This window comes from Embiotoca jacksoni, unplaced genomic scaffold (assembly GCF_022577435.1).
Source record: "Embiotoca jacksoni isolate LCO1_2020_lvr unplaced genomic scaffold, fEmbJac1.0.p SCAF_5, whole genome shotgun sequence".
NCBI classification, from domain to species: Eukaryota; Metazoa; Chordata; class Actinopteri; family Embiotocidae; genus Embiotoca; species Embiotoca jacksoni.
The window spans coordinates 5,762,271-5,786,012 of NW_027185403.1; the positions used below are offsets into that span (position 1 = coordinate 5,762,271).

Below are 23,742 nucleotides of genomic sequence, written 5' to 3' on the forward strand. Positions count from 1 at the left end.
CCAAGGAGTAATGAAGCGGTTCTGGTAGCTCGTGGTGGACTGACATGTTATTTTTCCTTTTTCATCCATCTGTGTCTGCTGTGGAGGTAGCAGGGGATTAAAACACAAGATGTATATTTGTGCAACTAGCCAAAAAAAAGCCTTATTTAACAGACATATCTGGGTGAATGCTGAGTTTTCTCCGTCCATTTCTACCCAGTTGTAGCATTCGGCCACACACATTTAATTAATCAGGATTGCAAACAGTTCTTTTTCAACAGCAGATTGTATTTTTTTTTTTTAAATGTATGTATTTATTTATACATTTATTTATTTATATGCAAGTCATTTTCATCATTCATACTTAAATGAGAAATTAAGTAATATAAAGGAGGTATTCTTTTCTGCCAAAAAGGATAAATTAACTGTCTCAAACCTATTATATGTCTGAGATTTGTCATATATTGAAATGACACCTGCTGCAATGAGGCTTCAAAACTGTTGTTACTTTACTGGGAGGTTTTATAGACCCAGTGATAATTTGCTTTGCATCGTGTTGTTCTTTCATACCTTTGCATACACCCTAAAAACAAACAGTGGTTTAAGAAGTATTCAGGTCCTTTATTTAAGTAAAAGTACTGAAACCACACACTGAAAACGTTCCACTACAACTTAAAGTCCTGCATTCAATACCTTTCTTATGCACTGTTAGTTGTTAGTTTAATCTACAGCAATGCATCACATCCTCTATGATTATTTGTGTCAATATTATTCGGTAAGAACGTCGTATCTCTAAAAAAAAGTCAACAAGCTCAGAAAAGCAATTTCCAGTAAATCCAGGTGGGATTTAAAAGGTTTTTTGTTTAGCTTAAAAAGTAAGAACGTCTAATCTTCCAGTTTATCAGAAAATGTCAAATTCAAAATCGACAAATTTGGACATTTTGATTGTTTTCATTGGACAGAAAGGACCGTAATCTTAAAAGTAAGTAGTATCAAACTAAAGCTGCCAGACAAATGTAGTGGAGTAAAAAGTACAGTATTTGCCTCTGAGATATAGTGTATAAAGTTGCATTACTTGGAAATACTCAAGTAAAGTACAAGTACAAATTTGTACTCAAGTATTGTAGGCCACTTGAGTAAATGTACCTACTTTTACGTTCCACTACTGACAACAAATAATGGCATAGTAGCCTATAAGAAGAAGTCGCCATCTCAGCAGCATTAAATAGTTTCCTGTATTTGCTTGTATAAAGATTTTCACTCGTTTCCCGCCTGATTCAGTTAACTTTTTGTCCAACAGGAACAAGAAAAAAAAACTAAAGCCAAGCACTTCCCGTTGCTTCAAGTTTCCAAACAAAAAGAAAACAGTTTCGGCGGACGGATAGTTCATTCTTGGCCAGTTTCAATGGCTAAAATGTTCCACATGCAGCTCCCCTTGCGGTAAATAGAGCAAAGGAAATGCACCTGTCATGGAAAATGTGGAGAGGCGCTCCTGCCTGTACGCTGCAAACTTTCCTTTATCTTCCGGTACTTGGGAGTCCTGCAGTGCACATAGTCAGTAGGTCTTGAGACGGGAGCCGGAAAAAAAACAAAAAAAACGGTGGAGAGGCGGAGGAGGCACAGTTATGGTCGAAGCCGAGGAGCAACGTGAGTAAAGTTCATATCTATACGTTAATATCATCCTAAATGCGAGGCTGGCTTGTTATCTATATTTTTTTGTTGTGTTTTTAGTCATGAATATCTCGCCCTTGCCCGTAGTGACGCAGAGCCGTCGACTTTTACCTGCAGGTGCGTCTATTTGAACCGCCACGAGAATTTGATTTAGACTTATCTACGAAGCAAAAACAATTGTACTGACTTTACAAATCAGCGTTTTTTTCTGTGGGGTTTAAAGTAAAACTGTTTCAATTCTTGTGTAGATATCTGATGTAACATTGTAGCGTTCATTTAAATTGTCCGTCGGTAACGTGCGCTAATGTTTGACCGTTAATCGTTGGGATCTCCTTGTGGACTTTTTTTTTAAAAACCCAAATTAAAAGCAGATCGATGAGCCGGAAAGGCAACTATCATGTCGCACAATATTTGCAGTCTGTCGTCGTGGATTCCCCCTGTTATTGTCCACAAGCGTGCCTAAAACTAATGCGCTTTTTCGGCTCTTTGTGTGTGTGTGTGTGTGTGTGTGTGTTTTATATGTAATTTCCCTCTTTAATTACTTCTGTTTGGTGTTTGTAAAGGATTCTTCCAGTCAATGCAGCACTAAGTCTGTCTGCTAGTACAGACAAATGTGCCATTTCCTTGAAGGTGAAGTAGTGGTGGAAAGTAACTACCTTTTTAATCAAGTACTGTACTTCATTTTGAGGTACTTGTACTTTGCTTGAGCATTTTTATTTGATACTTCTTTATGCTTCCACTCCTTTACATTTCAGAGGGAAACGACTCCGCTGTACTCATTTGACAGCTTCAGGGACTTTTAAGATGAAGATTTAATACAATTGATAATATAACAAGCTTTTCAAATACAACACATTATTAAAGATTTAGACCTTGAATTCTGGCGTCTTACGAAAAGCAATGTGTAGTCTTGGTCACATCTCGGATGTCTACGAGTTGTTATCAGATCCATCAAATAGTGATTTAGCCCTCTAAACCTTTCACATGGTTTCATTTCAATAAATGTTCAAATGATTTGATATCTCGCCAAAAATCAAAGATCAGGAAAAAGTCCAAACACTGCAAACAGATTTGTGTATCAGAACTTTGTTTTTTCTTTTTTACCTCAGTAAATCATCTGATGACCTCAGATTTGTCTGCTGTCTCTATTTATAAAACTGGATAAAGTAGTTCAAACTAACTCCCCCTGCAGCAGCTGCAACACTAACATGCCGCTCACACACTGATGCTTCAGTATTAATAAACTAACGATGTCATGTATGATCATTTATCAGTCAAAGGGACCAAACTAGTACTTTTACTTTAATACGCCAACTACAGTTTGCTGCAAATACTTGTTTTTTTTGGGGGGGGTTTTGTACTTAAGTAGGATTTTTCATTCAGGGCTTTTACTTGTACTGTAGTATTTTTACATTGCTGTATTGATATATTTTTTTCACCACTGTCTAACTAGAGGTTGCCCAGCAGGTATTCTTACAGTCTGGTTAGTTGGCCTGAGGTATTCAAACAATGAGGAAAAAAAAGTCTCCGATTTTGCGTGCGGCTTATTTCTTCTACTGCTTGGGTTGGGTAACAGGCACATTTAATCACATCACTTACATGGGAGCATTTCAAATGGAGCATTAAGTTTCAGACGTAAACATGACAGGTAACGAGCTTTATGTTAAGCTTGAACAAATGGTTAAGCTGTTCAACTCCATCCGGCTCTCTGTATCCTTAGAGGGTGGGAACCTTGCACGGTGGCCAAGTTAATATTGTTTTTGCCTGTCTCACGCAAAACAACCTTTCACCCTGGCAGAGGCTTTCCGTGGGATTTTTAAATCGTCTCGCTTCCTGGTTCTTTTTGGTCATTTATCGTGTTTGGGAAGCTCGGTTGAGCCAGAAACTTGTTCCAAAGTTGTAGACTGAAGCTTGACCTCATTATGAAATGACAAACCTTTAATGGCTTTATCAAGATTCTCATGCACAATCATAGTTACTGCAGTTTTCAAACCCTTTTACTCCAAAGTTGCTGTAGATTGTCTGCAACAGCATTTAGATTATATAATGAGGCAGTATGTACTTTTGTTTTACTGCTTTCTTAATAATTAGGCACCTCCAGCTGGGCTGAGTTATATAGTGGGACAGTAATGGCAGAAAGGGCTTCTCTGCATGGAGGCCAACAGGAAGAAAGAGTGGTCACTCATTTGATTAAGATCACATATCTGTTTCTGCTCATCTGTATTGTAACCACAGGGCATCATCATGTCACTGTTCCTGTTTTACAGAAGATCATAGAAGAACAGGCTGTTCATCCTATGAGACCTTCTTTTATGTTAAATCTGTCAGTTCTGTCAGATTTCTTCTTTTTTTTTAACATTAACACAGCAAAGTGTTTTTAACCCTTTCAGTAGATTCCTGATGTTCTTCTTTGTCCCCTTCTTTGTACAGGGATATCATCTCCATGCGACAGTAGCCAAGCTGAGCAAGTTCACCTGCTCTAAGGGTTCTTCTTGCCTAACAGCACAATGCCTGAGGCTGCTGACATGATCAACCTGGGCTTCCTGTCTGACTCCGAGCAGGAGTTGATCCTGGAAGTGCTGCGACGGGACGAGGAGCTGAGGCTGGGCGAGGAGCAGCGAGTGCGGTGAGACGACTTCTGAGCACATCCCGTTACATTTCCCCTCTTACCAGTTATAGAAGGACAAAAATATGGAAGATATTATGAATTCAGTCAGTTCAACGTGTTAGTAATTAAACAAATTCAATCATTTCAATATTGTTTATATTTATTATTGTTAGATTGTTAAATGCAGATTATGCAGATTATATCAATAAAGGTGTAGTTCCTGGTTAAAGAGCAATCCTTGTCCTATGATCATGATTACTTGCCAAAATGTTTTTTTTTTTTTTTTTTTTTTTTTTTTTTAAGTATAAACATATAAATAACCCTACATCTACATTCAAAGGAAAGTGTCGCTTACATAAATGCTTGTTTGCTTCGGCTGTTCCATTTTTTTTCTTTCTCCTAAAAAAAATCAACTAAATACATACTTTGCTGAGGGGTGCTCAAACTTGTGCTAGAGCTGTTCATGTAAAACTCAGTGTGATGTTTATGTATTTTTTGTTTTTTTTGTTTTAGGAAGTTGAAGTCAGAGTTACTGGATGTTAAAAGGAAAGGGGCCAAACGTGGCAGTGGAAGATACAGTCAGCGTAGTTGTGGCCGGTGCCTGGAGCCTATGAGTCGACTGTCTATGTTCTCCAGACAGTGTAAGATGTGCAATCACGATGTGTGCCGCAAATGTCAAACAGTCCTGCCCAATGGATCCTGGCTGTGCAGCGTTTGTGGCAAAGAAACGTAAGAGACGTTTTGTTTGTAGTCTCTCTTCACTTGCTAGAATCTGTAGTCTTGCAAATATTGGATCTTGATAATAATAGATCTGTAGAGTCAGGTTGCTCTTCATGTTTTTACTTTTCTTTTGATTGCCATGAATCCCATGAAAAGCCTCAAGCCCTTTCAAACCTTCTGAACATAGAAATATTTAAGTCACAAATATGTGCTTTAATTTTTTTTTTTTTTTTTTTTTTTTTTTTTTTAAACCTAAACAGTTTCCTAAAACAGACAAATGTTTTAGTTTTAAGCTATGAGGGACCAGAGGTGGCTGTGTTCATGTCATTAAAAGAACATTTCACACGGTGCACAAACACATTATCCTTTTCAGGTAAATGCCCATTTTAAAGTTGCTATCGAGCAGAAAATATTAACACTGAAATCACTAGATAGCCTATATTTATGATCTTTAAAGTTTTGGTATATTTTAGATATATTTTCCTTCAATTGGAAAAAAAAAAATAATAATTCGCAGTAACCATTAGTCAACAAATATTTGTCTGTGAAAAATCACTGGTGGTCTCACCCACTATTTATGTGGATGTGAGAAAGTAATGGAACTTGTATCAATACTCCACTGTACAACATATCTGATCACACATTTAACCTGCTCTACTTGTTCGTTCTCATTTACCAACCATAACCTTTTGAGCTGACACTTCTAAATATATCTATGAAAAGCCAGAACTGTTTTTTAAGCAATGTCACAGTGTACAGTAATAACAATAATAACGTATTGAATGTGTTGCAAAAACCAAATTGCTTAAAGTACACAGCTCACACATATTGGCCTACCATTGCCAAATCCGTGATTTAACTGATAATTGAATGTAAATTCTGCTCAGTTTTGACCTTTTAATTAAGTTTTTATTTTTGATTCTAGAGAACTAGAGAAAAGGACAGGAGATTGGTTCTACAATCAAAGGGTCAACCGCTTCTTTACAGCGCCTGGGCACGACCTCGTGAGGATCTCCCTGAAAAAGAGGCCTCTGTGTGAGTACAGGAACAGGAAGTAGATGTCACCGGTTCAATCAGGAATGCAAACAGAACGCGGCCTGCCCACAGTCACAGCAATGTTGTTCCAGTTCCTCCACAGAAGGAGAGAAATGTTAAAAAAAAAATCAAAAACTGCCATAACATGAAAGAGTTTTGTTGAACTTGTATGAATGTGTGATTTTAACTTCTTTTTTTTTTGTTCGGTGTTGTAGTGAAGAAACGGGAGACAATGGGAGAAATGCTCTTGAGAAGTGCTAAAATAAACCCAGATCCTCCTGTTCTTCTTCAGAACAATCAGACGGTTAACAAAACGTGCGTCATCATTCCTCACATCAGTTTGGTCTGTTTTTGAAACGGTAGTGTAAAGTTTTTCAGAGCGCACATTAAGAATATCTCAACCTTTTTGTCACATTTTTGTTTGACAGTAATTCAAGCGAGAACTTAGGCTCCATTACTTCACGGGAATCCTTCGAATCAAAGGACGACGTCTGGTCAAAGCCAACTCGCAGCGACACGGAGTCGGCAGAAAACGCCAGTATAACTAGCAGTAAAACAAAGACCGAGTCTGGACATGTGACGCCCGAGCAACAGAGGTAAACTCACCTGTCGTTATACTAACAAGCAACACTAACTTTAAAGTAACATTCGAAGCAGGAAGTGCAGCGTTTAGTCCTCCACCCAAAAGTTCAGTTTCATGTTTACTCAAGTGAACTGTCTTTGAAATGTGGTTTAGTCTGTAGCTGCAATGACTAAAGCTCAGTCAGAGTATTTCTTAATAGGGAAAGTTGGTAAATATAAATTACACAAAAAATTATTGTATAATCAGATAATGATGAAGAAATATTAAAGTAGAATAATACACATTTCATTAGTTGCCTGAAATTCTAGGCTTCATAGTTTCCACTAAAACAAAACAAATATTGGAGACATAATTGAAAATTCAGAAATATGTTGTAGTAAAATGAAAAATGTAATTAATACAATGCAGCATATTTAGTTTTGAATAACACTCACCTAAATATTATGCATTGTTAAGGTGTGTCAATGATTAACATGCAACAATGTGAGAAACCGCCGGGGCAATTTTTTTTCTTATGCGTGACCTCATTTGTGATTATGCTTTTAAAATAGAGAAAAATGATAAATCATTGCTGTCCTTGTCGTTACAGGTAGAGTCATGAACAACTCGGCCCTCCAAATAAACTTGTACATTTTAGGGCACAGTTCCCAGTTTGCATGCTGAGCAAAATCGAAGGCCTGAAATGTCCACTGAAGTAATTTAATTAAATCTAAAGTGTGGGACTTTATTTTTATATGAATGTCTGTTCACGCAATGCTGATTGAGCCTTTCACTGCCAAATAAATCTGTGTATATTTCACAGTATGCAGTTTTTACATCTGGTGTCTGAGACATTTACACACTGGCTGGATGAGTATAAATTCGAAACAATTTATTCACCCTTTTAAAACCACAACAGTGGCGACAGAGTAAGCTGCAGTGGAGCTTCTGACCTAATTAAGTGTCAACAGCATTTTTGTAATTACTCTCCCTGCCTGAAGGGGGAGACAAAGCTCCCGCCCTGCACATTTTAAAGCGCTCATGATTTTTGCTGTTAAAATCGAGGTCACAAAACTCGTACAAATAAACTGGGATGGGACAAAGGATAGACATCTTTACTCTGGAACACACACTGAACGTGAAAGGGTATTTTTGTATTAATGTAAAAAATAAAGTGTTGCACATTTAATTGAATTTCATGTTAATTTATTTTGCCAACCAGGACAGAGAGCCACTCTGTTCGGTCCAGCCCATCAGGATCCACCATTTCCTCTCGGACCGTCCCAGTCAAGGCAGACATTGTCAGCAATGAAAGTGCCAACTCAGAAGCCCAGACTGTAAGATACTTTCCCATGGTGTTAGATTACTATTTATTTATTTTTCTCTCTCTGATTGCATTTCCTCTTTTTATGTCACTCTAGGCCTCAGAAATAAAACCGGTCAATCAAAGCCCAGAGCTGGATGTGGATAAACTCTTTAAGAAGAGCATCAAACGACCTTCCGGTTAGTGTTTCACACTAACATGTGCAGGGCTGTTGTTGAGTGTAAAATGTGTGCGTAAATGTGTGTTAAACTAATCATTACAGAGTCCGTATCGACACTGGACCTGCGGGATGGATGTGGCTCATTTCAGGCCTCAATGGGCGACAGGAGCCGTTCTGTACCAGGCTTAGATTCACAAGTTAGAAGTGTGCAGGTACAATTAACTACTGATTCTCTCACTATCTCATGACTGGGACTTTGTCTGTATACTGTGTCCAAGTTGTTCCCCTTCTTAAAGCACGAGCATGCACCCGGGTGTAAGAAACACCACAGGGGATCCTGCTGACGTTTTTTCGTAATGCTTCACTTTTCAGAATCTCAAATACTGCCATTTCAGGTTGGGTTTTTTTAGCAGCAGGCTAATCACTGCCTGAAATGAGTGTCAAAGCTTTCTGTTTTAATATTCGACCAACGGGTTTCGGCTTGTGGAATTCATCAGGGTCAACATCAGGGTTTGGCCTCTTTCCTCTTAACATTGGCTGACCCTGATGAGGTTCACGGGCTGAAACACGTTGGTTTGATATTAAAGTTGTTCCACATCCTGATAGTGTTGCTGGAGTTTTGACAACTTGTAGACTCTTTGTCCTTCTCCGTGCACCTTGGCAGTTGGTGAAGTTGTGCCACAAACTTCTACTTTGCTTCCTCAAAACCTTCTGTTTTGGAAAGTTACAGAAAACCGTTGGACACACTGCCCTTTCAGCTGATGTAGGAAAACTTTCTGACGTGATTGAATGAACGTCACTGCCAAATGGATGTAGCTGATAGTAGCAGCCAAAACCTGGCATATTCTTTTGATGTTGCAAACATTAATATTTTCCAGCTAATGGTATTGGACCGATGAATTTTTTTTGCTGCAAAAGTTTTTTCTTCAACTTCCCTTCTGCATCAGACTTGTCTATTAACAATGTATTCACTCAACAGTAGAGATTCTCTGGTGAACCATTATGTTATGAGTTATTGTTTTATTTTTCTATATACCACAAATTCTTTATTAAATCTAGTGGGTTTAAAATTCCTTCAGTGCGTGTGTGTGTGATAAGCCTGCTAAATGTTTTTTTATGGTGCCACAGGAAGATGAAGAGGAGGCGGAGGAAGATATTGACACCTTGGTCAGCTTTCATAAAAGTACAATGGCCTCACGTTCCACCAGCCTGCACAGCTCAAGGGTACAAACACTGACATTTTTCACAGCTCATATTAGATCTCTAAATGCTTGTTGAAGGGCAGCTTATTATGCCTCATCATAGAACTGATGTTAACTAATCTGAACGAACATCTCTAACCTCAGGATATCCTCTTGCAAGTTCGGAAGTGAGAAATTGACTTGTAAAGTCTACCAAAGGGTTTCTATAGTTACAGGGGCCTGAGGGGAAAGCAGAGGCCAAAGTGACTTTCATGGTGTCACTCTGGATTTAGATATTGGCAGGGCATTCTGGTCATTTCTAATTACTTTGTTTGTCCCTGGCCTGCTTTCTGTTGTAGCATTTTCTTCATCTGTAGCTGCTTTGTTTCTGTGTTGTTGTTTTTTTGTTTTTTGTTTTTTTTAAACTGATCTACAGCATTTAAGCCTTTAGAAAATATCCGTTTCATTAATATGTGTAATTAAACAGTTGGAGGTAAAGAAACTTGGAACAAATCTTTATTCATGTCTGTTTGCGCAGAGCACACTGGGCAGCCTGATGAGTATTTACAGTGAAGCAGGAGACTTTGATAGCGTGGAGGTGAGCGGAGAAGTCGTCTTCTCCATAAGCTACGACGAACATATCCAGAGCCTCCAGGTCTTCATCAAGGAGTGCCACGGGCTGGCTTACAGCGATGCCTCACGGCAGATTTCCAACCCGTAAGTAATAAAAAAAAAAATTATTATATCAAGTATAGCTGTTATGTGTAGCCCCAACAGGCAAAACATTTCATTTGAAGCGCGAATGGCATTCACAGTAGCGGCTGTTGAAAGGACACATTTTTCTACTGCATACACACACACCGCTCAGTGATGTCAACACAGCTTTGATCAGTGTAGATAAGAGGTTGCTGTGTTTACAGAGTTTCTATAATCACATCCCAGAGGTGATTAGTCAAGCTTCACAGGAAATTGAATGTCAACAGATATTTTTTCTCAGCATTTAGTTAGGAAGTGCTGCAGAAGGACCAGCAGTCATCGCTGGGAGAAACGCCGTTTGACATACTTTTCTGTTTTTGTGTTTCAGTTATGTCAAATGTTATCTACTCCCCGACAAATCTCGCCAGAGCAAACGGAAGACCAGCATCAAGAGGAACACCATCAACCCCGTCTACAATGAATCATTAAAGGTGATGGTTTATTTAACTGGAGAGCTGCTGTTAACCTTATCCTGTTGACTTAATGACACTCCCAGATTAGCGACCCTACGAGATACCTGCTGCAAATATTGAATATTAACCACACCTACAGAAACCTTAAGATTACTATTATTGATATTGTAGTTTCGAATAGCTGTCGTCAAATATTGATTTTCGTCGTGGCTTCCAATGTAGTCAGCTTAAATAGAGGCAGGTTGCCGGAAGGGAAATAAGCTTTATAGATCTATTTGTACCTGGTAATGGTTCTGTAATTTAAGATTTGTTGTTCAACCATGAGAAGGAAGGTAGGTATTTAGAAGTTTTTTTTAAAGCAACTTCTAATAAAATCTTAATTCATGTTTGACTGTCATCTATGTTTCATGATTTATTTCAAACTCCCTCAGCCGCCGACCAGTCAAATTATAAATAAGACCTGTCCGTCAGCAGTGAGACGGGCCTTTGATCATCACATCTTCTCTCTTCCTCCACCAGTACTCCATCAGCCGTTCTCAGCTGTCCACCCGCTCCATGTATATATCAGTGTGGCATCACGGTCGCCTCAGCCGCAACACCTTCCTGGGAGAGTTGGAGATCCCTCTGGACTGCAGAGACCTTGATTCTCCACATGAAGACTGTATGGCTCTCATGCCGAAGGTAGATCAGAGAAAGTGGAATATTTTCTTCACCGTACTATGATGTGCTGTTTGTTAAAGGGACTATGTTTACACTCGAGTGTTGCACTCCGTTGTGTATACAGTGTTACTCAACAAAATGCATTATATACTATATATCCTTGAAGTCTGAAGAAGAAATTGAATGCCTTTCTTTTCTCATAAAACATTTGCAAAGCAGATTTTTCTTTAAAAAGAGATATAATTTGTACCATTCAGGTTTGCCAGAAAAGTCAGTACTACCGTCTGTACTACCATCTGTACATTGGGTAAATGGTGGGGTGCATGAGCCAAACAAAATGGGAATCCACGGATAGAGTTACAGCTCCACAGAGCCACTACAGGTCCAAAACACTTTACAGAATACCTTTCAAGGAGGAAGGATTTGGTTATTTCCATTCTGTGTGGGTGAATGATGCAAATACCTCAAGAAACAAGACCTGAAGGGGGCTGTTGCTCTGTCACTTGTGTCTTATATCAACAATAATGTGTTGAAATTACAGACAAATCAACACCGTGTAAAGTAGGTTGTCAAAGATAGACAACAAAAAGCGCATTTTAAAATCAAAGTGAGGGGCCCAAATATCAAGCAAATCAATACACGGTGAACTATTGATTGGCTCTGAGGACTCAGGCCTGAACATTATAGATCTCGGCTCTCGCTGATGAGTATCTGTTATCTGGGTTTCAGTGCACATGTTGGCAGATTTGCAAAAAGACATTGCAGTTCATGAAATAGCAAAATTGTGTCTTTGTTATATCTTCATTCAATGAAACCTCAGAAAATGTGGTTGCTTGTTTAGATTTTTGCCTCAGCCTTTCAGTATTGGTCAGGTTTTAGTGTGCAGGCTTAGCGTCTTTACTGGGTTCAGGTTTCTTGTGCGTCCTAAAAAATAATGGGCTTTTCTCAAACAGGCAGCTTCTGTTGTGCCGGCTTCAGCTTTTGCTCAGTACAGAGGAGAGTTGATGATTTCATTGAAGTATGTCACGCCTACAAAGCCAACGTCAGAGAAAACCAAAGGTAAAAAAAACAACTTCGATAAGAAAACTGCTTTTAGCTCTGATACACTTTGCCTCAAATTTCTAAAAGTGTATGTCTTCTCCTCTTCAGGCAAAAAAGCAGTTCCCAATGAAGGGGGTGAGCTGCATGTCCTGATTAAGGAAGCAAAGAATTTGACAGCAATGAAACCAGGAGCCACATCAGACAGCTTTGTTAAAGGGTTGGTAATGAACTGGCAATACTCACTGTTTTCAAACAAGTATTCGTCTTTTTAAAGTGACCTGGTGTGTCCTGCTCTGCAGGTATTTGTTCCCAACTAAGGCAAAGAACGCAAAGAGGAAGACGTCAGTGGTGAAGAAGAACCTGAACCCCCACTACGACCACACGTTTGTGTACAAGGAGCTGGCTCTGGAGCAGCTGAGGGGAATGTGTCTGGAGCTGACTGTGTGGGACAAAGAGGCCATGCTGAGCAATGAATTCCTGGGAGGAGTCCGACTCAGCTCCGGAATAGGTATAAGACAAATCTTTGTAAATCCTGATGTTTTCTTTTTCACCTGGCTTTCAGGTCTTACATGTGAAATGTAGTTTGAAGCGAATATTCAGTGTTTCGATCTTGTTTTGAGCAGTGGGAGGGGAGCAGTGGCTTAAAACTGGACTGAAGTTGGATTTAATTAATTTCAATAAAAAGAGCAAGTAATACCATATCTATCTTCTTCCACTTTAAATGGTTTTATTGTAAAAGTCTCACTGTCTTTGAGAGACACTTTATTTTATATTACTGCTAAAGCACCTACAAGACATCCATGTGTTTTTCTCCTGTGTGAAATTAACAGAGTAAGAGCTTTCTGTCAATATTAATACCAACACTAATTCTGATTTCACTGTGTAATCTTCATCCCTGCAGGCACAGTAAAAGTAGGAAAAGAGGAATTGGAATTGGACTCTGTTGATGAAGAGGTGAATCTGTGGCAGAAGATGATGCAGTACCCTGACTCATGGGCAGAGGGCACTCTTGTACTGCGCTCCACTATGGGCAAGGCCGAGGGCAAATGAGGACATCACAGGCCTGGACCCTCGAAAAGAATCCACAGACTGGAACAGAGAGAAGCCGAGGCCTCCGAGACAAACACAAGACTTTGGATTTGTTTATCTTTGCAAGCTTGTCTGACCAGAAGCTTCTCTACTGAAGTGAGTAGTCACACAGTTCGTCGGCCTACTGATCGCCACACATCTGCTCACATCTGCATTCCTGTACAGGGTTCATCTTACACACGTCCTCTGACTGCAGTTACTGTTCAAAAACGTGCCAAAGAATCACAACTATAAATTTATTTTTAGAGCATTGACATTAAAATTCAGGCTGTATATATTATTGCAATCCAAAATCATGCACAGCACTTAGCACAGAAATGGTGCTTTCATCTGTCATTCTTTTCTTTATAATTGTGTACAGACTTACACTAATATGTGGAAAAATAATTCATAATAAACTGGTAATATACAGAGTATCGGGTGTTGCACGCAACAAATGGATGTTTCGGTTAATCATTGTGTTTTAGATTACTATCACATTAAAATTATATTTATTTAACTTGCATTAAAATCCCTTTATTTTAGATAATTAGTTGCATTTAAATGTAGATTTTATTATATTTACCTCCAAGGTTGCCTTGAATATTCTGTTCACCAAATAAAATTAACTCAACCCAACACATGTTTGATTTCCTCAACTCTGCAACTCTGAATCTAGCCGGTAACTTTGTCATACTTAACAGTTATTAGTATGAATAATTGGGGAATTTTGGCTTTCATAAAATTTCAGGTTTACTAACAAAGGTTGTTGTTTTTTTTTAAAAAGAAAATTAGGAATTCACATCATGCATCTAACCAAATGTTCTACAGTCATGTTTCACTTCTTGTGCATATATTTGCTGGTGTGTTTTACTCCCAATTTTATATACTGTGTTTTCTGTCGGGATCATTTTCTGCACTCGGTGCCCCTCAGCTGATTTGATATAAAGCAAACAGTGCTAACACTTCAGTGTTTTATACTGATCACATTTGAACACGAGAATCTGCCGCCTCGTCCTCTTTTCCCGTCAAATGTTTTTCCTGACCTGGTTTCTCGTGGGTTTGTCCCTCCTCCTCTTGTGTTAGTAATGCTGATGAGTTTATTGCTCTGGCAACCAGGAAGGTTTATTAAATTAGTCACAGAAATCTCTGTGAAGCTCCAGCCTCTCTCGTTCCTCTTCATCCAGCATGAAGCTGTCTATGTAGGAGAACAGCTCATCCGACCCCATTGGCATAATGAAGCGTTCTCGGTCCAGTCCGAGCTCGTCCAGCAGAACCATGCTGAAGTAGAACCTGGAGATTCTGAATATTTGCCTACAGAGAAACACAATACAAGCAATTACATTGTCTAAGTGACAGTCCACTCACCTTTGGATTTCACTTGTGTAAATAATCAATATTTTCATAGTAACAATGATGAGATAGCTCAGAAACCTACTGCTGTGCCCGATACCAAACAGCAGAGAGACAAAGTTAGCAACTATTTGGTGCACATGACAGAAAATTTTGCAGCTAAAGAGCCAAATATTTGCGTCGGGAGTTGGTAGAGACCAAAAATGGAGCTAAAAGAAAGCAGAAATTTGACTTTGATGCGATACGTGGACAGAAACACAACAGCAAACCAATGCTAACGTTGCTAAAATGAAATGAATAAACACCTGTTCACTAACAAGTTTGCCATATCAACTTTATAATGTGATGATATGTCAGTGTTTGAGTGTTGTCATGTCCCCGAGGTTTAAAGAAGCATTATTTTAGTTTTTGTATTTTGGCCACTTGATGGCAGACCTCAAACACAACACTGATATCATGTGCTGGTGAGTCATGTTTTTGGGAACTAGACTGAAATAAGTTCAACGTTTACCTCTTTTTTAGCTCTGAGGTCTCAGAATGCTTCACCACATGCATCAGCCTGTTGCTGACTGTCTGCTGTTTAGTGCTGGTCAGCAGCTACTGTGCTGTGGGTTTTTCTTTTTCTGTTGAAAACAGCTGTCTGCTGTGACCGGAAGAGACGCTATGACGGCAATGAGCGTGAACCAAAACAGGACAGTTGTGCCCGTAAACCGAGAATAAGAAGTCTGAAAACACTGTAGATGTGTCGTGATAATTCTGTGTTCATCACTCCACGTGCTCGGTCACTTTTATTATTCTTATTGTTAGAGTATCAATTAGTTCAGCTATATATCTGAATCGTGAAGGCTTTCCATTCAATACTTTGTAAAATTCTTTGGATGCGATGATTTCCCCTCTTCTACTTCAACCTTTTTTCTTTTTTTTTTCTGATTTGCCAGAGTGCTTCGCAATGCACTCACACCATGTGCTTCTGTATGCAATTCTCGGTTAGCTCTGGGATTTCTGTCAGTGGAGAGATTTTCCAGTCTGGAAAAATTGAGCAGTGCCCCTTACTCAAATTGCACAGTTGTTGGAAAAAAAAAAAATCTTTATCTGTGCCTCTTGTAGGAAGAATTAGTCTCTGTACGCCTGTGTCTATTTCTGGCAGGAAATGGTGGACTTCAAAAGAATGCCACTGTTTTTCAGGGGAATCCGAGCCAGATGTTTACTATTGATGTTTTGTCAGTCCTGTCAAAATCCCATCACTGATACCCTGCCATGATTATGTAGCTATTTTTTTTAGCCGTGTTAATCTTTGCAGAGGTTTTTTTTTTTTCATTAAAACTAATGGAGGCTACGTTTTTATTAGGAAACTCCTGACATTTAAAGAGTGAGGAGAAACAACTCTCTACTGTTAATGCCAGTGGGAGTAAAAAAAAAAAAAAGCCATTTCAGAATGGACATTTTTCATTTCAAGGAACTTTTTTGCCAGAATGAACCATGAAACTGCTGAATAACTAAATTATGAAGTATGTGATTATTACCTCAAACCCTCGATGACTTTAGTGTGAAGCAGACTTTCTTTTATGCGGCCCGTCTCTCGAGGCGGCGAGCCCAGGAGCTCGATGACGGTCACATGTCGCAGATCTAATCCGCAGTCTGATTTCTGTTGGAAACAAGAAAAACAGATTTTGGGGTTCTTTTTGTTCTGCAGAAATGTGTCGGGGAGATCATGTGAGGTCACGAGCCGCAAAATGTTCTCTGACTTGTATCATGATGTTCTGCAGCTGGTAGTCGGGGTCAGATATGTTGGGTGCAGAAAGGATGAGCAGTCGCCTCTTTTCATAGAACTGATCCAGGAGAGCAGAGGCTGTCGTTACATCGGATTTAATCTCCATTGCTACAAACACAAAGTCACAGTTACATCCTGCATATAATACTTCCTCACATGTACTTATGCATGTTGCCGTGTATACAATATGCAATTGGTAGCCAAGTTCTGTATTTAAATCACATTTTGTGTCCCAAAGAGGTCAAATCCTCCAATTCTTCACAGGAAAAGCAAAGACAACATGCAAGTAAATAAGGAAAACAAAATTGTTCAGGAGAACTTTATTGCTGTTTTGTTTTTGTTTTTTTATGGCCCCATTAATCCTCTCATGACCTCACAGGTTCATCTTGTGACTCTTTGTATACCTAACTGTATGTAAAGTATATACTAATATCAGTCAATCTGCTCATAAGTCTTCTGTACTTTTACTTCAGTAAACTTGTGAATTCAGGACCTTTAATTGTAATGTGGTGTTTTTATATCATTGTATTTGTACTTGTACTTTAAGCTCTGTTATACAGTGCTCTGTGCAGACTCAATACTCACGAACGCACTCCGCAGGGTTTCCACTCCAGCTGCGGTTGAACTGGCAGACACGACTAGACACCCCCCTCCGTTCATGTCCGCCATCACAGTGGTATTCACATGTTGCGCCGTAGTTATTCCCATCAGAGGAGCAGCTGAGGTAACCGTGCAGAGGTGGAGATAGTCCCGAACATCTTCTCACTGGACGGAGATCACGGCGGACACAAAGAATTCAGCGTGTCGTCATGTACAGTCCAACACTGGCCTGAAGTTCACGTGTTGTACTTAAACTTGTGTCAGTTTGGCAGCTTACCCTCAACACGTACAATAAACTTGCAGGCTGCTCTGTTTCTGGCCTGATCGTACACTTTGTAACGGATAATGTTTGCTCCCTCTTCGAATTCGGTGTCTGGCTCCTTGCCCACTAATATCACTCTGCAGAGAGAGGCCAAATGTTTTATTTCCTTGTAAAGTGAAGAGGAAAGAAGGGAATAAAAGGAAAGGAGTGACATACTGGAGTGATTTGTCAGCAGTATCTGTGGCAGCGGGGGGGTCCCAGGTCACCCTGGCCGTGAGCTTTCCAGGCCCCGCGAACTTGAGTCTGGACGGAGGACACTTGATCTTTGGGGGATCAGTGTCTGAAATAAACCGTTGGGAAACTTGAAAACAATACCGGAGACATCAGAGGAAGGAAATTGATTTTTAAAATAGTTGCGCCGCTACTGAAATTAAAAAGCTGAATATGAACACTGAAACAAAAGAGGCCCCGGCTTGAATTCAGTTCAAAGGACGCAGCAGGAAATCCCCTTGTTTTTGTAAGAGTGGACACAAAGGGAGCCGTCTTTGTGAGAGAATGATGGAAAACTACACACCGCTGCAGATGGACTGAATTGAAATCCACATTATGGCAGTAAGTTAAAACTGTAGTTGACAGACAAGACTTGTGAGTTTGAACGTCTGACCAGCTGTACACTAAGACGGTGCCGTGTACCTGAACACACTGGCTGCACTCCGCTCCATGACCCCCCGTGCTGGCAGGTGCGTGAGTGCTCCCCCTCGATGCGATAGCCGGGGTCGCAGCTGAAGCCACACCTGGAGTCCACCACAAAGCCCTGAGTGCAGCTGTATCTGCCGTGTGGAATGAGGGCCAGCACGTGGCAACGCATCCCTGAAGCAAACGCACACGACGTGTTGAATGAAGGGTCGACACAGACTCAATATACAGAATGTCTTCGAGAGAAACGGATAATCCCACCCAGTAAATCGTACTAATTATTACAGTTGGGCACTGTAGTCTCAAACTACTGTCACTAGAACATGAAATGGAGTAGTTGTTGGGGACTACTTTCAGCAGCGGATTAGCACAGATTTGTTGTACCAGTGAGTAAAATGAACTTTTCCAGTGTTGAATAAGTGAACATGTCAACAAGTGCCACAGTGTTGATAATTTGTGTTTCCATAGTTCCTGGGCAACAGTGAAGATTTTTTTTGTTGTTGTTTTTAATAAGCTATAACACTTTGAATACACACAGTCTTTTCATGGGATTTGCTAATAGTAGGAAAATCATAGCATACTAATAATTAATCCTCCGATACGAATTTAAAATTGAAATCGTACTGCGGCAGTAAGCGGTCCCTGACCAGCGGCGGTTGGCGAGGCACTGAATCGAGCTTCTTCCCAGCAGCCGGTATCCTCGGTCGCAGCTCATCTCACAGCGGGTCCCCAGTGTGCTCCTGTAGGCCCCGCCGCGGGGGGAGTGGCAGGTCACCTCACCATTGGTCAGACCCGGAGAATGGCACCAGTTAGGGTCTATTTTTAAAAAGGTGCAATATGTAATATTCAAGTCCTGTGTTGTAATACCACTCGGTACCTTAAGAGGCGCTAGTGAGTCGCTGTAGAGTTCAATCTGCCCTCAGTCTCTCTGGGTTTCAACAGTTTGATTGAATTTGGTGTTTTTCCTGCCTTGGCTTGGCTTTTGTTAGAAGTTGGCTTTGCTGCTTAGTTTTTAGAAAGACCGTAGCAGGAAGAAGACGGCCACTGCAAAGTCATATCTTGACGCTATTTGCATTGTTTATCGGTACAGTTGATCTTGTCATTACCTGAAGTAAAAATCTGTTTTGAATTGTCCAAACAAGGTCAATACACCAGTTGTTTTTTGTTTTTTTGCAACATAAAATTGCTTCAGTTTGGTAGCTGGCGAGATAACGAGCGAACCGAGCTGGCGACGCAGCTATTCTAATTGCTCTGAACAACAGCTAGCTTCATGCATCAACACTGTCAGTAACGTTATCCAACAACTACCTTTATAAACTATCGCTAAACGGCATAAACAGCTGTTTTTCTACAAGACAACGAACATATGAGCATTGATGCAAGTTGAAGCTTCTTGGTTAAAGATCATGCCGAGAGTGTTACTTGATATTAATACCAATGATTGGCATGACATCACCCTCTAAAACAGCATCTATCAATGCAGCTACATTAACTTTGCTGGCAGATTTTTCGATTGAACTATGTCACATTTACAAACCACAGAAGCTGGTTGATGTTTTTTTTCAACTGCACATTCAAACATCACACAACAATAACACCGTTGATTATCTGTTTTCTTGTTTGTTTAAATCTTTGAACTATTGCTTAATTTTAATTTAATTATTCTATTTTATTGTATATACTGTGCATTTTTATATTTAATATTTTACTGTTTTATTGCTTTCCTGTACCTATAATGCTGCTGTAGCGGAAAAAAAACTTGCCCTTGTGGGATTAATAAAGTAACTATCTATCTATCTATCTATCTATCTATCTATCTATCTATCTAACTAAACAACAGATTTATGTCCCAACCATATTATACAGATACATGAACACATCTCTCAACTATCTTACATAGCCTACATAAATACAGACATAGACATTATTGCAAAGCTTCTTAAAGCTACATGTGTTAGCTACACAGTGTTAGAGTATGAGAGAAAAGGCTGATTGTTTACTGTACGGTGGGCCGTACTGTCATATGGCCCAACCCCCAGTGTGGGTGTGTTTTCCCAAACGTACTCTGGTAGTCTAGTTGAGGAGTGTCGTCTTCCACTGCAAAGTCATTATGGCTGTCGTGCAAAATGGTCCCGGAACCAGCTGGAAAAACAACAGCAAACAAACATTTTCACAAGTTTCCTAACTGCAAGATGTCCAAGGCTGACTCACAGGTCCGTGAAATATTGTGATTGAGGCGTACAAAATGTAGGTCATACAGAGGCAGGCGGACATGCGCCTGATTCTCCCCACTCAGTCTAATTTCCATAACTTCCTTTCAGGCTTCCTTTAACATGAGACCAATAACATTCCTGTCCAAAGACACCTGGATATTAAATCAGTGACTCTAATGGAAACTGCTGAGGGTTTTAAACCTGCGAGCAGCATCAGAAAACACAAACATCTTTCAAATGGTTTGAAGATCATGTTGTGTCTTGAATAAACTGCTGTAGACGTGAGCACAGAGACAGTCTGTTAGACTTGATGCGGTCGTGTTTTCTAGCTCTTATTATGTGGTGAAACTTAACAGTAAATTCGACAAGCATTCGGACAAGCAGCATGTTTTCATTACTCACTTGGACAGTGGGCCTCTTACTCATCACTTTCCATGTTTCACTGTTATCCCGTTGTCTCAGCAGTAGCGCTTCGGGCACATTATCCCTTTCGAAATCCAGAAAATGACTCAAAGGGTTGCCAAACTTTCCAGCCTGTCAACCTCCACCCCCATCTCAGCTCCTGCTCTGCTTCCTTTGCTTCTGCTCAGTTCTGTCGGTGTTCTTGGCACACTTAGCCTTGAACAAATGTGGGTCACCTTAACACACTTTCTATTAATAATGACGCATCACATTCAACTTCCCAAACTCTGGAAGCTGCTCCGGATTGTGGATGAAACCCGACGTCAGCATTTTAGCTCATAAAGAGCCAAATGTTCCACTCAGTAACACATCTAATGTCCACAGAGAATTAAGAGAAAATAAACAGGATAAGATCATCGGTCTGAAGTTCTGCGGGGCCCATGCAGAGACAGACATTACCTCAGGTGACATGCACCATCATGCATATAGCTATTAAAATCATGTATTTCTAATTACATACAGGGCCTGAGGAAACTGTCCTCCACTTACTGTCAGTGCAGTTTTGAGATACTTGTACTTTTCTTGAGTATTTACATGTGTTCTTTTAATCTTCTACATTTATATGTAGTTACCTTTCAGTTTAAGATTTTTGGATATAAACCAATAGAATAAAACACGAATGAAACCCGAAAGATTGTCCAGTTTCCTATTGTGCAAAACGAAAAAGCATCAAATCCACAGAACCAGCAAATGTTTGGCCTGAAGATACGCTAATTATTTGACTTTCAGAATATTTTTTATATAGATTTATCATGTTGAACTGGAGCTTTATACTCAAATAAAGAATCGAAATTCTTCTTCTGACACTTGACGACTGAGGGTGCAGAATACCAAGACCTTGACACCCGCTGTGCATCAGACACCAGTCACAGTGCCGACTTTACCGCAGGCACACGCATACTGCAGGCAGGCTGAGTCCGTGCAGCAGGGATGAGTCGTGGCACGAGAAGGTTTTTCCCTGTTTGAGCTTTCATCTATCTCTAAAGACAAAGACGAGATAACGACCCTTTCAACCCCTCTACATCTTCGTCCACAGGTGCTCCTGGGTGAGTCTCCGGTCACGTTATCATCCTGCAGGATTAAATGAAGGCTTTAACACACTCGGCCCAGAGGGGGGACTCCTCAGTAATTAACTGGCCGTGATTGGAGCCGAGCTGTAATTAAACTGCCTGGTCAGCCAGCAGAGAGGAGCACCGAGGGGGGGAGGGGGGTGGCAGCTGCAGCTACAACTACAGCTCATTTTAAATTCACCCCGATTGGATTCTGGCCAGTTTCATGTTTGGAGATGTTGAGGAGGAGCTCTTCATTCCTAAAAGGATGACTGGGTTTTATTTGTATTCATCCAGTCACCTCAGAAATTCAGCACATCTGCGTCTCATAGAAATGCTGTTACTGCTGAGATGAAAGTATTTCCCAGCTGCAGGGAAGGAAGAGGTTTGAGTGTTTCCAGCAATCGAACATATTATACTCACGTGTTTATAAATGGTCTTGGATAAGACTTACAAACAATCAAAAAAAGTAATTACTTTAAAAAGATACATTTATGATTCAAGTTAAAAATTTCAAGAATTTATACTTGAAAATTTCTATCTTTATACTTTCACCAAACTGCACTAAGAAGCAAATACACAATATGTACTATTACAATAATCCAGTCATATACTGTAATATAACAGCTTGTCTGCATTGCTCATACTTGTACTTAAAAAAAAAATGACTTTCACTTTCTTGTATTAATGTTTACTTAATCAAAGGATCTTATTCCACCAGTGGAATCAAATGAAATGTGTATTAAATGAAATACAATTAAACACTCTGAAGGGGTTTTCTTACCTTCTCTGCTCAGACTCATGAACTCACCTGTGAACAATAAGATCAACACAGCAGCAGTGCGGCTCAGAGACATGTCAGAAACGCAACACCCTTGGAAAAGAAAAATACGTTTTTCGGGCAGGATGGTTCCCAGAGTCCAACAGAAAAGGATCAAATAAAAAGTTATAATCCAGGGAAGGTTAATAACTGCTTTGACAAAATGCTTGACTTAATAATGTCCGCTGAGAACAACAAGAGTCCCGTCTCATCAGAGTCTCCGAGGTTTTTGTGGAGCGAGGATCCCGCTGGTTCATCATCAAAGACAAACCACTTGGTGGCACTAACGGACTTCTGTTTCTGTGTTTCCTCCCACTGCTGCATTAAACATGATAATAAACTCCACCCCTTGAAAGTAAAGGTTTCAGACTACAAATGGGGCCTATTATAGGGAATTTATCCTTTCTGCAGCAAATCATTGGTTATTTTGTATTATTTAAAAATATATATATATATTATCGTAACAATGTCATAGTAAAATTGTTTATTATATGTAGGCTACTTTCAAATGTTTACACAGTGTTGAAGACATGAAATCAGGACATACACTGCAATGCACAAATAGAGCTCAAGAGGAGTGGCTGCTGTTTTGAATTTATCACATGCAGGCCTTAATTTGTTTAGAAAATGTCCCACCTCAGGAAGTGTGTTGCTGTAACACACTACAAGAGGAGAACGTCATTTAAGTAGATAACACTTTTTTGGGGGGGGAGGGGGGATCAATCTTCATGTTTGTCTTTAAACAAGCGCCATGGTGTGTTTTATTTACCCCATGCAGCTGATGTAATTCACACCAAACATGAAACTGTCACGTCACACGTATGCATTTGATTTTAAAGACGGATTAAATGTGAAAGGAAACAGCGCTGGTGCCGTCAAAATAAAAGCACACGTTTTGACAAGTAGTCAATAGCAATAGCATGCATTTCAATATATTGCAATTGATTCCCTTTTTTTATGAATATCTATTCACCTAATAAAATAAATTTTAAAAAGAAGTTTTTAGTCTTGGTTTTTATCTCATTTCAGTCGGTTTCATTTTTTTATTGCAGCAAAACAGGTTTGTCAGGAAAACAGACTGAGGAAGCTTGTCACAAGAAAAAACTGTGACAAATGTTGCATGCACCTGATGAATTTATTTATGAATTCAAATAGTATAATATCGACAATATATTATCGACTTGTAAAATATAGCAATACAAGGCCTATGCTGTATCAATTTTCCCCCTCAAGTCAAACACATTTACCTCATCAATTTCTCTTAAAATCATCAGACTTACAGAGCCATAATTATGAAATTGATTAAATAAAAACAATAACAACCTTTTCAGTACAGTC

At 39.7% G+C, this 23,742-nt stretch overlaps 2 protein-coding genes across 3 annotated transcripts; one reads left to right on the forward strand and one right to left on the reverse strand.

Moving 5' to 3' along the window:
* Positions 1-1,397: 1,397 nt before the first annotated feature.
* On the forward strand, positions 1,398-13,352 carry sytl4 (synaptotagmin-like 4). The gene is made up of 17 exons (XM_069170968.1): positions 1,398-1,626; positions 4,081-4,276; positions 4,772-4,987; positions 5,904-6,013; positions 6,229-6,328; positions 6,442-6,609; positions 7,798-7,912; positions 7,997-8,078; positions 8,162-8,271; positions 9,188-9,283; positions 9,779-9,957; positions 10,325-10,427; positions 10,929-11,090; positions 12,023-12,128; positions 12,219-12,327; positions 12,410-12,618; positions 13,012-13,352. Exons 2-17 carry the CDS (start codon positions 4,158-4,160, stop codon positions 13,158-13,160), a joined length of 2,133 nt encoding a protein of 710 aa, XP_069027069.1. The 5' UTR covers positions 1,398-1,626; positions 4,081-4,157; the 3' UTR covers positions 13,161-13,352.
* A 69-nt stretch (positions 13,353-13,421) lies between these two features.
* Positions 13,422-22,692, reverse strand: srpx2 (sushi-repeat containing protein X-linked 2). 2 transcript variants are annotated; one of them, XM_069170969.1, is made up of 10 exons: positions 22,396-22,692; positions 19,925-20,002; positions 18,485-18,676; positions 17,858-18,034; positions 17,381-17,504; positions 17,180-17,301; positions 16,888-17,067; positions 16,277-16,410; positions 16,055-16,176; positions 13,422-14,492 (listed from the first exon to the last, which is right to left on the reverse strand). In XM_069170969.1, exons 1-10 carry the CDS (start codon positions 22,439-22,441, stop codon positions 14,312-14,314), a joined length of 1,356 nt encoding a protein of 451 aa, XP_069027070.1. In that variant the 5' UTR covers positions 22,442-22,692; the 3' UTR covers positions 13,422-14,311. The 2 variants fall into 2 exon arrangements, with proteins under 2 accessions (XP_069027070.1, XP_069027071.1); XM_069170970.1 differs by lacking the exon at positions 18,485-18,676.
* Positions 22,693-23,742: the final 1,050 nt, after the last annotated feature.

Bases quoted from the DNA above. Each gene is read 5' to 3' on its own strand.
- srpx2 (XM_069170969.1), bottom strand. From the start codon at position 22,441: ATGTCTCTGAGCCGCACTGCTGCTGTGTTGATCTTATTGTTCACAG. The intron at 18,035-18,484 runs GTACGATTTCAA...CGTTTGCTTCAG, and splicing joins AGGGACCGCTTACTGCCGCA to GGATGCGTTGCCACGTGCTG. The intron at 16,411-16,887 runs GTGAGTATTGAG...TTGTGTTTGTAG, and splicing joins AAACCCTGCGGAGTGCGTTC to CAATGGAGATTAAATCCGAT.
- sytl4 (XM_069170968.1), top strand. From the start codon at position 4,158: ATGCCTGAGGCTGCTGACATGATCAACCTGGGCTTCCTGTCTGACTCC. The intron at 10,428-10,928 runs GTGATGGTTTAT...TTCCTCCACCAG, and splicing joins TCTACAATGAATCATTAAAG to TACTCCATCAGCCGTTCTCA. The intron at 12,328-12,409 runs GTTGGTAATGAA...CCTGCTCTGCAG, and splicing joins TCAGACAGCTTTGTTAAAGG to GTATTTGTTCCCAACTAAGG.